Raw genomic sequence first — 13,547 nt, forward strand, 5'->3', positions numbered from 1 at the left:
TGTGTTTATTTCCCCCAAGCTCTCCCTCTCTCTGCACTGCGTCTGGTTGTGCCTCCTCTTCGGCTGATGTCAGCGTTTCTATGGCAGATGGTTCAGCGTCGTAATGTAATACAGTACGGGAAGCTGGAGCAATTTTGTGGTGCTGGTGACCGAGACCGTGCCAGACATCATGAGTCAAAGTCTGGTTAATAAACTGATCTTTCACCTGCGGAAAAAGGTAGTCATAATTAAGCAACATTTTTTTATATATATATTTATTGTACAGTCTGAAACAAGTAACTTGGGATTTTTTTTATTTTAGGTGATATTGGAGCTTTGTCTAAGAGATAAAATGCCAGATCTTTGGGTCATTCAAGCACATCTGGATTCTCTGCGAAATCTCACACATAAAGTAATTGTTGCTTTGTAATTGCACTAACCATATACAGAAATTATTTTTTAGCAAGTTATCACTGTCTTGTTTTGTTTTTGTTTTTTTGCTTTCAATTTATTCCAGTGTAAAGATGTGGAAAGTGAGATCATCAATAACAAATTTATCAGAATGGTGCACAACATTTTAGAGGATGCAGAAAAGAAAGATAATTTCATCCAGGTTAGATTTGTTCACTTCTCTCTTGTCTTTTAGTGCATCTTTCTTCTTTACATTTCTATGAGGTGAATGAATAAAGCAAGCATGAAAATATGTTTTTTCATGTTTGACCCTGCCTCTTTGTGTTCAGCATGTCTTCCCTGTAGAATATGGATCTGGATATGATGCAGTATTTACAGAGCCTTGCATGGGATTCCTGTCTCGAGTAGAAGATCTGCTGCCAGTGCCCAACCTCAAAGAGGTGTGTCCTCTGGCAGATTGAAGAAAATGGTCCAAATACAATAATAAACCAAACATTTTCAGGTGAAAGGTAAATCTAATGTCGACTTTCTCAGACAGCATCCTGGCTTTGCGGCGGTCTTTCGATGATGGAGGAGATTGTGCAGCCACTCTCAGATCCAGCTGAGATCAAGGATGTTCTGCAGCATTTCAAAACCAAAAGGACTGCACACAAGAAACAATGAGCAATCTCAAAGAGTTATCAGTGAAAGTGAGTTTTACTGTTGCTACCGAAACATTTTTGTTTGCATCTGTTGAATAACTTAAACACAGTGAGACATTTAATTTATATTTGATTAATATGAGACTTTAAAAACATATCTGGGTCATATTTCACCATAAAAAAATGAAATTAAATGATAATAAAAAAACACCTTATCATTCTCCAAGCTTAATTTGATTATTTTTTGTTAAGCATTTATTTTAAGTACTTTCAATAAAAAAAATGTTTTTGTCATTGAGACATTATTTTAAGACAGGCTAAATGTAGTTTCTAATATTTATTATTTTGAAGTGAAATGTGACCTTATGATATGGGTTTAGTCAACTAAATAAGATGTTAAGACATCTAACAATTTTTCTAAGGATTTTTCTCTTTGGGCCTGTACAGTGTCCATTCCATCTACATCTGAAGTAGTTTGTTTGCCTCATCCAGTCTCGCCTGACATTACCATTGAACATGAGGAAACTTTGCCTCCCACCTCCATAGCACAAGAGACAATTATCATTGAATCAGAAGGCACAGAGAACCAATCAGAATCTGATCAAGCGGCCATCGCCATAATGAGCCCTTCTCAGAGTTACACAGAAGAGGCTGAGCCTTTAGCGGGCAACGAGGAGTTCACAGCAATAGCTTCCACTGAAGAAGCAGAGGAAGGCTTACAACAAGAAGAGGTACTTTGTGAAGAGAAAGACTCAGGCGTCTGTGAAGTCCAGCAGATCTACCTAACCACAGACGGCTCTACTGTGGTGGTGTCAGAGTTTGAAAACGAGGGAGAGGAGGAGACTCAACTGCAGTTTCTAGATCAATCAGAGATGGTGGAAACGTCTGGTGTGAGGCAAGTCAGTTTAGAGCAGTGGATTTCAGAATTAACAGGAAAGGGCATCTCTCTACCAGTTTTGCCTCCAACTCCTGTTGAGATTGTGAGGGAAGAGACCATCTACGTTCCTGTCATAGAAAGACCACCGTCTGTGAAGTCTATCATTCACAGAAAGAGCAGTCCGCCTCGAGCCGCAGTTTCCCAAAAAGGCAGCGGCCACTCCTTCTGAGTCCCAGACAACACAGGAGGAGAAAAGACACAGCTGTCCCGAGTGTCACAAAGAGTTCCGCTTCGAATGCCTGCTGAGGAATCACATGCGTACTCACACGGGCGAGCGGCTGTTCCAGTGTTCAGACTGCGGCAAAAGCTTCAGGTGCCTCAGCTTCTTGACCAATCACATCAAAACACACTCGCTCGCCAGACCTTTCAAATGCATACAGTGTGTCAAGACTTTTCGCAAGAAAGCAGACCTCATCAAACACATCCGCGTGCACACTGGCGAGAAACCGTACAAGTGCACCATCTGCGGCAAAAGCTTCTCTCAAGGCTCATACTTGAAGATTCACCGTGAATGCCACACCTCAGAGAACCTGCACCAGTGTCCTCACTGCGACAAGAGTTTCCCGACAGCATTTAAGCTGTCCATTCACATCCGCTACCATTCCATGGAGCGCTCGTACCAGTGTAACCAATGCGGGAAGAGCTTCATCTATGCCAGCCTCCTTCGAAGACACAAAGGTTATCATGCAGGTGAGCGGCAGCATCTGTGCTCCATCTGCGGCAAGTCCTTCGTCTACATGTTCGACCTGAAAAAGCACCAGCGCAACCATGAGAGACCACGAATCAAGATCCCGTGCACCCTTTGTAACAAGACGTTTGCAGGACCCGAGATGCTGAGGTGCCACCTGCGCATACACACCGGAGAACGTCCATTCCGCTGTAAGATCTGCGGAAAAGCCTTCTCTCAGATCGGGAACATGAAGAGACATGAGCGCGTGCACACGGGCGAGAGGCCGTTCACCTGTGAAAGATGTGGGAAGACATACAAGCACTCGTCTCACCTGAAGAACCACATGCTCAGCCACACGGGTGAGCGGCCGTGGCAGTGCTCTCATTGCGGGAAGAGCTTCAAGTTTGCTGGGCCTCTTAAGAAACATGAGAGAACTCACTTGGTTGAACGAGGAAATCGTAGAAGAAGCTACGACCAAAACACGTAGCCGCATGAAACAAGAACACAAAAACCCTTAATTGAAAGTAGGGATTTAACAATGATCAGCTGACTGCATTTACTTTAAAAGGTAATATAAGTTTGTATTCCAAACCATGCTTTTACAATGCGACTTATGATTGAAAACTGCACACAGAAACACATAAATTCTTACTCTTTGGTATTTTAAAGGAATAGTTTGCTGAAAATTTACCCTGAGGCCACCCATGATGTAGATGGGTTTTGGAGAAATTTGCTCTCCAAAGGATCCTCTGCAGTGAAAGGGTGCTATCAGAATGAGAGTCCAAACAGCTAATTTTAACATAATAATAATACGCAAGTAATCCACACCACTCCAGTGTGAAGTTGTAAAGTTTTTGATTAAATTATTTATTATTCACAGCATTTTGCTTCACAAGACATTAATTGAAGGGCTGAAGTGGTGTGGATTATTGTGATTTTTTTTTTTTTATCCGTTGTTTGGACTCTCATTCTGACGGCACCCATTCACTGCAGAGGCTCCATTGGTGATCAAGTGATGTAAGGCTAAATTTCTCCAAACTGGTTCCAATGAAAAAAACACTACATCTACATCTTGGATGTTCTGAGGGTGAGTACAAGTTTAATTTTTGGATGAACTACTCCTTAAAGTTGACAATAACGGAGTTCTTCAATCCGGAAGGCTTGTTGTCATAGTCATTGTGTTATCTCAATCATGCTGGACAAGTCATTTCAACAAACAAACTAATAAATAATCAGTTTATTGCATAGTAAAATTCCTAAGGACAAAAGCAATGTGAGATTTCAAAGATTTCAAAAGAACAAAATATTGGATAAACTCACTGTAACATCAATACTGTCTGTTCACTTTTCCACAATCACTGAATATAATGCTGTATGTTTTTGTACACAAAGTTCATGTACCAATTCTGACTGTATGTAAAATTAATCCTTTATTTGGCTCATGCCAATACAAATTGGATACTCTTAAAAAGAGATTGAGATTTGAGCAGTGAGCTTTGGCATCATCCTGTGTAACAGTAACTTACATTTGTTAAATGTATATATTAAATTTTGTAAAACCTAGCAAATATACTTTAAAAGTTGATGCTTATGTACAAAATGTAAATTATTTTCAGTGTTTTTCCCCATGTAGCACAAATTTGTTTCCTTTTATTATACAAATATACAATATAAATCAATTTTCTGGATGTTTATTTTTTTTCTGCACTGTGAATATTTTACTAAATTCCCTCCAGTTTTTCCATTATGTTCTGAAATATTTTTTTGTTAAAATGAAAAAGCTTTGCTACAAGTTGAGACTTGGTTCTTCTATTTCCTGTTACTTGAGTCAGTTTGAGGTTTTAAGGATCCTCGTATTGTTCAGTAGACCACTGGCTTCAGCTCTCATCTTACTATGCGAATCCATCCTACTCACAAGCTGCCAAACAGCTGAGACAAATTTAAGTTCAGTGTTAAAATTTACCCTGTAAAAACATGATCATATGAGAACACATGAGAAAAGCACCATTAGGCAATTGTCTTTCAGTGTATTTTGTGCACAGCATTAGAGAACCTGCACAAATAAGGTTCTGTATTTCTGTTGCTTGATAGTGTTGGATTTTTCAGCGACAAGTTCATGCTTGGAATTCCGCCGATTAAAGGTCTATGTGTCACCATCGTCCACAGGCCACATGACAGAAAGTACCTCAGTCAGATCTGCTTTATATTCCTCAGCCCAGACATCCAGGAGAATAAGGTTCTAGCCCCTCCAGACTACTGAAAAAGTGCAGTAGCAAAATATGGCTGATTACCAACAAGTTTTTTTTTTCTTCAAACACATATGTACTAGTACATTTGCATTAACATTTGACATTAAAAGGTGACGTCTGTACATTTTCTGTTATAATAAAATCTTAATCTCCATTTGTATTTTGATGCCCCATTCATATGTGCAATTTTTTTCTGCACTTTTTTTGTGGAAATTAATTCCACTTAAAAAATTGAAAATAAGAAAAAAAAACATTCACGTTCAGATTCACCTGAGCTCTGTGCTTTTGCAGACCGGTTTTCTCCCAAATGCCTCTGTCTCCTGAGCGATGGTGGCTTCAGCATCATCTGGAGGGTATTTCTCAAATATTTTATTTAGCTGTTTGAAGAACTTCCACTCCACTTGCTCCCCTTCATTTCTATAGGTTGTGATAACAAAATCTATTAAATTTTCAGATTTAAATACTCCACTTTTGAGGTCAACGTTTTTGTATCTACCTGTAATTGTCAAGGCACTGGCGGTAACTGGCCTTCAGTCTCTTGATCCTGGAGCTACACTGTTCGTCTGTTCTGCTGTAGCCCTTCTCGGCCATAACCAGTGCAATCTGCTGGAATACAGGTTTGCGTTTGACGCAGCCTTTCAGCCTCTCCTGTATGGCATCGCTGCCCCAGACTGATATAAGATTGTGTGTCTCACTGTCACCCCATGCTAGCTTAGGTCCGTCCGCAGTGAGAGGTTTGGAGAGAGCAAGGGAGTATGGGCATGCAAACACATTTCACTAGTACGAATGCATCAACTGTAAAAGTTTAATTATATTCAAGCATTTTCATATAATGAAGAACTGATCTCAGTTATAAAGGGAGACTACATCTGAAAAAAAAAAAAAGAAGAAAACTAAGTAATTGAAATTGAGATTGATACCTGAATCAGAATCCGTTATGGATTCCAGCTCACTGATGTCCTGGCCCTCAGATGTTCTGTCCTTTAGAATAATCCGTTCCAGATGATCATAGAATTTACACTCCTCCCTGCTGAAAAACACATTAAAAAGAGGACACAATATTCAACATATAATACATTTATAGAATAGCATGATACCATGCTTTATTACCTATTATTATACATATGCATCACGTTTCAATGTTTTTGAAACGCTGAAAGTGCTCACTGTGGCTGCATTTAATACAGTTTAAAAAAGTAATATTGTGAAATATTAAAATTTATAAGAATAGTCAGAGGTTTGGGGTAAGAGATTAAAAAAGAAAGAAAAAATACTTATATCCAGCAAGGACCAATTAAACTGGTCAAAAGTGACAGTTAAGACTTATTTTACAAAAAAAATATATTTCTAACTAATGTTGTTGTTTTAAAATTTACATTCATTATAAGATAAAAAAAATGGGTATTAAGTGTTGCTTAATAAAAAAATATTAAGCAACACTTATAAGAAGATGGGTTCCTTAAGCAGCATATTAGAATGATTCTGAAGGATCATGTGACACTGAAAACAGGAGTAATGATGCTGAAAATTCAGTTTTGCCATCACAAGAATAAATTTGATTTTAAAATATATTAATATAGGAAAAAAATATTTTTATATTGCAATAATATTCCAAATTATTACTGTTATCACTTTATTTTCATTCAAATAAATGCAGCTTTCTTCAGCAATTATATTTTGATTTATTTACAGAAGTCTCTTATGTCTTTTTTAACTGTATTGTATGCTGTGCAGTACACAATTATTGCATTCTGAACATAACCTTAAGAACTAGTCATCAATGCAATAACAGATTTTAACATCTTTAACATGTTACCAGGACTAAAGCCTGCTGAGTTTGGCTCTCACTCACCCATCATAGTAAAACTGGGACTTGAGTCTCTTCACACGAGAATGGCACTGCACGCCTGTTCGGTTGAAACCCAGTGCCATCATTCTCTTTGAAATATATCTGTATATGTGCCTGTTTTTCGGTCATCACCCCAGAGCCTGCGTCTCCCGGTCTGACCAGGTCATCTTCCTGCCGGACTCAGATACAGCTACCATGGCTGTCTGCTGGTATTCTGACAGAGAACAAATGGATAAAAACAAAAACCTAGTATACATTAATGATGATCAGTAGCTATAATTATAAGAAAAACTGAAGTAAAATGTCTAAAAGAAACTTGATTGCTGTTAATTGAAAAAGAACATTTCTTATGTGTTATTTTGGTATGAAATGTGACCTGTGAGATCCACCCTAAACAAAATGAAGTAATGAATTAATTAATTTCAAAGTCACAAACCTGCATCTTGATCATCTTCATCATAGACATCCATGGAAAAGGTCTCTTCACCCAGAACCTGCTCCAGTTTATCATAGTACTTGCAATCTATTTTCTCTATGCCACATCTAGATGAGAACAATATAGAAGAAATGATTAAGCAAAGTGAATGAATAGTTAAAGCCACTGTCAACAAGCAAAAAGAATCTCACTTTTTTCTTTCATAACACCAGCGGAAATTCTTTTTCAGGTTCTTGATTTTTCATCTGCATTGCTCTGGTGCTTTAAAGAATGCCTGATTGTTAAGTTTCTGTGCCATATCAGTAAACACGTGGATGTTATGGACGGATCTTCTCAGGGCTTCCTGCACCTCATTTTCTGCCCAAACATCAATTAGAGCTACAGTTTCAGAATCTGACCAGGATGTTGTCTGGTCTACACTGTTGCTGGTGTCCTGAGATTCTGACAGAAGGAAAGACTTCATTTTTACTGCTGTATCAAAATCAGGCATTACTACAATTTATAAAATAATTTTGGGCTGAAAAAACAAATATACTGTAATATATAACCCTTATTTTACATAGTATGATATACAATTAAAACAGATTTGGAGAAATTTAGCATTACATCACTTGCTCACCAATGGATAATCTGTAGTAAATGAATGCCTTCAAAATAAGAGTCCAGACAGCTGATAAAAATATCACAATAATCTACAAGTTATTCACACCACTCCATGGAGTTGTTTCTTACAAACACAAAGCTTCTCACTTCACATGGCATTAACTGATGGACTGGAGTGGTGTGTATTATTATGATGTTTATATCAGCTGTTTGGCCACTCGTTCTGACGGCACCCATTCACTACAGAGGATCCATGCGTGATGGAATCTGTTCTAATAAACATACTCATTAACATATTGGATGGCCTGCAGGTGAGTTAAGTAAAGAACATTTCAGATCTTGCACACAATATAACTAGATGTTTAATAAAAGTACCTGATCTGATGCCTTTGTATAATTCGCTATCTCCTAACACTTTAGAAGAAGCATTCCTTTGAAAAATATCTTCCATCACATCATAGAACTTGAATTCTACACGTCCAGCTTCAGGTGAACTGCACAGAAAAAACACTGAAATTATATTTACTGCTTAGGCGATATTAAAGGGGTCATATGGCATTGCTAAAAAACAACAATCTTTTGTGTATTTGGTGTAATAAAAATGTTTTTATGTAGTTTTAGGTAAAAAAAAAATATAATAATAAAAAAAACATAATTTTCCACATACTGTACATTATTGTTTCTCCTCTATGCCCCACCTTCTAAGAGGCGTTGTTACAAATCTCATCATTCTGAAAAGCGAGGTGTGTGCTGATTGGCCAGCTATCCAGGGCATTGTGATTGGCTGAATACCTCAAGCGTGTGACAGAAATGTTATTTCCCTCGCCATACTGTAATGCCATGTCCCGGTGCGGTGAGACAAAACCAATAAAAGCACAGCGTCTCCACAGCATGACGAGCAACAACAGTACAACAAGTACTACTACAGCGAGAATCAAAGTTATGCCTTCTTTCTTCACGTAAACATTTGGGTGGTGTTATGCAAATCTTCCCACATAGTGACAGAGATATGTGGGGGCATGTTTAAACAAGGCATTATAAAGAATATCTCTTTGGGTTTGAGACTTTAATCTTTGCAACTTTAGGGATCTTATCTGTTCATGAACAGCTTGTAACACTCCAAATATAAAGGAAAACTTGAAATCCTATCATATGACCCCTTTAATAAATAATGTGCTAAAGTGATGCCACTCTTATTTTAAGCTGTATAACATGTAGATGTGGCCATTGTGAGGGCAACGTTGAAGGTTCTGCTGGATTTGTTCATTGCCCCATAACTGGAGGAGAATCAGTGTCTCGGCATCGGACCAGGCGACCTTCTTTCTATCGTCCATACAGTTCATTGCTGTTTCTATGTTGGGTGATGACAGGAGGACATGACACAGTGACCCCAAAAAGTATTAGACACTTAAAAATTATGAATCCCCATTTTTGATCAATTAAAAAGTTACAATATCAATTTATGCTATGTGTGCTCTTTTTGTTTCATTTAAAATGGTTTGGGGTCGGTAATGTTTTTGAAATGTAAATGTTTTTGAAAGAAGCATTTCTGGTCAAATATACAGAAAAACTGTGAAATATTATTACAATTTAAAATAATTGTTTTCTATTGTAATATTTTTTAAGATAATTTATTTTTTAAAGTAATTTATTCCTGTGATGTAAAGCAGAATTTTCAGCATCAGTGTCACATGATCCTTCAGAAATCTTTCTTATATGCTGATTTGCTGCTCAAGAAACTTTTCTTATTATTATCAGTGCTGAAAACAGTTGTGCAGCTTACTATTTGTGTAGTAGAAATTTGTGAGTAATAGAAAGTCCAAAAGAACAGCATTTATTTGACATCTTTGGTGAGATTGTGAATGTATTTACTGTCACTTTTGATTTAACGTATCCTTATGTATTAAAATAAATGCTTTCAAAAAAAAAATTTTTTTAACAGTAGACTTACACAATACAGTATTTACAAGGATGACAGGAACAAACCTATTTCCTGGTACTTGTACACCAGATATTCAATGTCCCTTGACTCCTCCTCTTTCATCTGTGATGAGCATTGTTTATAGAATTTAAATTCAACTGGGTCTTTGCCTTCAATGCTGCAAAAATAATCAAGAACAGCACTTGAAAACACTTTTTAAAAAACTAGTTTCTCATGTCAGATGGGTTTGCTTGTACTGTAGCAAGAATTTTTTGACAGTGATGTCGAACAGCACTCACTGTTTACTCTCGTAAGACTGTTTGAAGCACAGCTTCAGTCTTTTGACTCGACTCTGACACTGCTCTGTGTTTCGTATATAGCCATGAGCAGCCATCTTTTTTGAGATCATGGCAAAGATGTGCCCATTGTTGAGAACCCCTCTCAGCTCTCGCTGGGTTTTGTCCTCTCTCCAGATCCTGATGAGTGTTTGTGTTTCCTGGTCTGTCCATGGGATATTCCTGGTGCCTTGAGAGGGGGTAAATAAATTTTTTGTTAACAACATATCAAGTCTTAAATAGTTTGTTGCATATGTCCAAAAATTCTGAGTACCCTCTAGTCCGACATGACCAAGAACATCCCAATCAGTGTCATCTTCTGCCTGCTGTCCTGAGGAATCTTCTGGAATGCTGTCAACAGTAACAGTGTCTTCCTGTTCTGTAGATTCTTTACGACACAGAATTGTCTCCAGCACATTATAGAACTTCCATTCCGGTCTCTCTCCTTTCATACTGCCAAAAAACACACGTTCATGTCACTTGAAATCATAGAAAAAAGAAAATAAACTGTTTTATAAAAAAAATAAATCAATTTCATGGTTCAAATATTTATATACCCCTTCTGTTCAAATATTTAACTATATAAAAATACAGTTAAAACAGTAATATTGTGCCTGTGATGCAAAGCTGAATGTTCATCATTACTCCAGTCTTCAGTGTCACATGATCCTTCAGAAATCAGACTAATTATAACTATTTCACTACTTACTATTTGCTCCTCCAAAAACATATGTATATATATCTTGTATAATATTTTTAGTGGTAACTGATACATTTTTAGAATATATTTTTAAGAACAGAAAGTTCAAAAGAACAGCATTTTATTTTTAAAATGTAACATTATTTTTTTTAGTCCTAACTGTCATTTTTGATCATTTAAGGCATTGTTGTTGAATATTTTTTTTTTTCTTTCAACAACAACAAAAATCTTACTAATTTATCTTTTAAACTTAGTAAATGTCATGGTAATGTCTTGTGTAAAAAGATGGATCCATTTTTTAACTATACAGAACTATATTTTGCCATAAAAACATTAAATGACTTTCATTGTAAAAACAAAAAAAAACTAAAATATTCATTATGAAAGTCTATTTAATTTTGACTGCAAATGCATTTGTGAATGAACTCACGTGTTTTCATGGCACTGTCGAAAGCTCATTTTCAAGCGTTTTATCCTGGCGTGACATTGCTCTGCAGTTCTGGTGAAGCCTCTCTCCAAAATCTTCTTCGAGATGAGGTTGAATATGTGTCGATTGCGAGCGCAGTCTTTCAGACTCCGCTGGACGCTGCTTTCCCCCATATGTCAATGAGGCTGAATGTTTCTTCCTCTGACCAAGGGACTTTTGAAGCATCGGATGTCTGGTAGGTAGACTCTTCTGAGTAAATAAAGCAGAAAATAATTAAAATCTGCTTGGTTGCGTATATTAAAGTGATTCATCAAAATTAATATTTCGAATCATTTTGAAGAACTGACCGGTGTAGGCACCCAAATGATTGATAAATGTGAATTCTTTGGATACGTCTGCGCTGTCGTCTCTTTTCTTTTTTGGGGACTTTTTAGAGGTTTTTTTGATGTGTGTCTGATTCAGCTCTTCACCAAGAAATCTGTCGATATAACTGTTTTTTTTCTATTTCCTTTTACACGTATGGAATATTTGAATGTCAAAACGTCTACCATTGTCTTGAAGATTTCCATTAGCTCTATGATTTTCAAGCAGGGTCTTCATCTGCTTTGGGACAAAGACTGAATGAAGACATTCCTCCAGAAGAGATGGGCAGGTCCTGAGCCAGGAGACTGTCTGAGGAACAAAACCAGACCAACTGCAGCAGAAATAATACAGTGACCATGTTCAGTTCTTTTTACATTTTATGTTTATTGATGTACCTGTGAAAGGTCTGGGACTGAAATCGTCTGATCAAACTGCAAGAGGAAGGCTTCCATAAGTGACATTAGGTTTTTGTCAAACTTGGGGCCATATTCCTCTGGGAAAGTGTTCTGTTAATTACACAGGTTTGGGGAGGGGATATAATTCATTTCAAGGCAAAGAAAGAAAAAGCCAAGTGTTGTGAGCATGTTTATGTGTTTGTAACCTGAAAGAAATGCTCTCTCTCTTTAGGGTTGCTAATAAAGGTCCGAATGAGGTCTAAGAAACAGGCCTCAGATTCCCCCATGTCTTCATGAACCACCTGTAATGTATAAAGTCCATTAAAAACATCAATAAGTTTTCATTCAAAAGCAAGTTCTGGCACACTCTCTGTCACCATTGTTACAAACTCCTCCAGCATCCCATAGTGCTGGACCTGTCTCTGTTCAGTCACCTGCCACATGGCTGCAGACAGTAGCCTTGAAGGTGTAATGATGAAACGCACCAATGAAAGAGGATCTGGTTTAAAAAACTAAATCCAATGAGAGGAAGCATATGCATGCATGTTAATCAGCTTTGTCTTTATATAAGCGAATTTAAATTGTAACTGCACTATCTTTTGAAAATCCTAAGAAATTGAATCAAAATGCATTTAATGCTTTCGAAATGGAAGTTGCGTGATAATCATGAAAATGATTTCATTACATTGCTTTCACTTTAACATGTTCATCTGTTGTGTTGTATTTTTTTCGAAAATGGAAATATAAACAGGAAAAAAATACTCACCTTCTATTTTCTTGTTCCAAAGTGTTTCCATTGTTTACAACTTAAATCAAGTTTAAACAAAATCTAGAAATTAATATTTTCAATAATTGTGCATCTCAATTCAGATGAAAGCCGCTATCAGACGGGACAATTTTTAATCTCGGTGCGGTTTCCACATGACCATTTTGTTCGTTTCAAAACACTGGACTAATCCGCTTTAGTCTGGTCTACAGTGTAATTCGAGTTCTCCCTCTGGTGGTGCAAAACCACATTATACTGGTTTTGTGAGACCATCTCACAAACCCAAATCTCAAACCATTCTTTCCTTTAGCTGTTGTTTTGTATGCGTTTTACTGTTAAAGTGGTTTAATCTAGACTGGTCTGGGGCATGGGGCCAGAAAAAAATATGGATTTATGTTCGTGTTTTAAAAATTTGTCAAATTGAGGAGACTCTTATTATGAAGGATGGGACCGTGGATTTAGCTCATGAATATTTAATTTAATCAAGCCAGCTTTGGTAACCTTCCGGGAGTTTCGATCACGTGCCTTTATTAATATTCAGGAGTCTTCGCCATGTCATTCAAAAATTTCGCTGTCTTGTATTTAAAGCCTTGACCATAATTTTACACTCCTTATGAGCAGTTTGGACTACAGTATCAGATTTGATGTACTTTGTAGGCTTACGTGATGTTGTTTACAAACGAAACTATTTCCACCTTCTTTTAATATATAGACACATGATGGTCTAATGCATAAATACATTCTAATCAGCTTCTTTTTAATTTGTAGAGTACAGAAAAGTATAATGCTTTAAAAAAAAATTACTTAGAGTTGTATGGTTTAAGTTTAAAATTAAAATAAGACCAGAGACAAATTCTTTTTTTAT

The 13,547-nt window shown here is 36.9% G+C and overlaps 2 protein-coding genes and 1 pseudogene across 2 annotated transcripts; 2 read left to right on the top strand and 1 right to left on the bottom strand.

Annotated features, from left to right (window-relative positions):
* Positions 1-1,036: 1,036 nt before the first annotated feature.
* Positions 1,037-2,137, top strand: LOC113056653 (uncharacterized). Its single transcript, XM_026223449.1, has 2 exons — positions 1,037-1,079; positions 1,479-2,137. Coding segments are annotated over exons 1-2 (660 nt in total). The 5' UTR covers positions 1,037-1,078.
* Positions 2,138-2,222: 85 nt separating this feature from the next.
* Positions 2,223-3,125, top strand: LOC113056662 (zinc finger protein 835-like). The gene has a single exon (XM_026223460.1). It carries the CDS (start codon positions 2,223-2,225, stop codon positions 3,123-3,125), a length of 903 nt encoding a protein of 300 aa, XP_026079245.1.
* A 735-nt stretch (positions 3,126-3,860) lies between these two features.
* LOC113056671 (uncharacterized) lies at positions 3,861-12,955 on the bottom strand (annotated as a pseudogene).
* Positions 12,956-13,547: the final 592 nt, after the last annotated feature.

The sequence above is a fragment of the Carassius auratus genome, chromosome 4 (assembly GCF_003368295.1).
Source record: "Carassius auratus strain Wakin chromosome 4, ASM336829v1, whole genome shotgun sequence".
NCBI classification, from domain to species: Eukaryota; Metazoa; Chordata; class Actinopteri; order Cypriniformes; family Cyprinidae; genus Carassius; species Carassius auratus.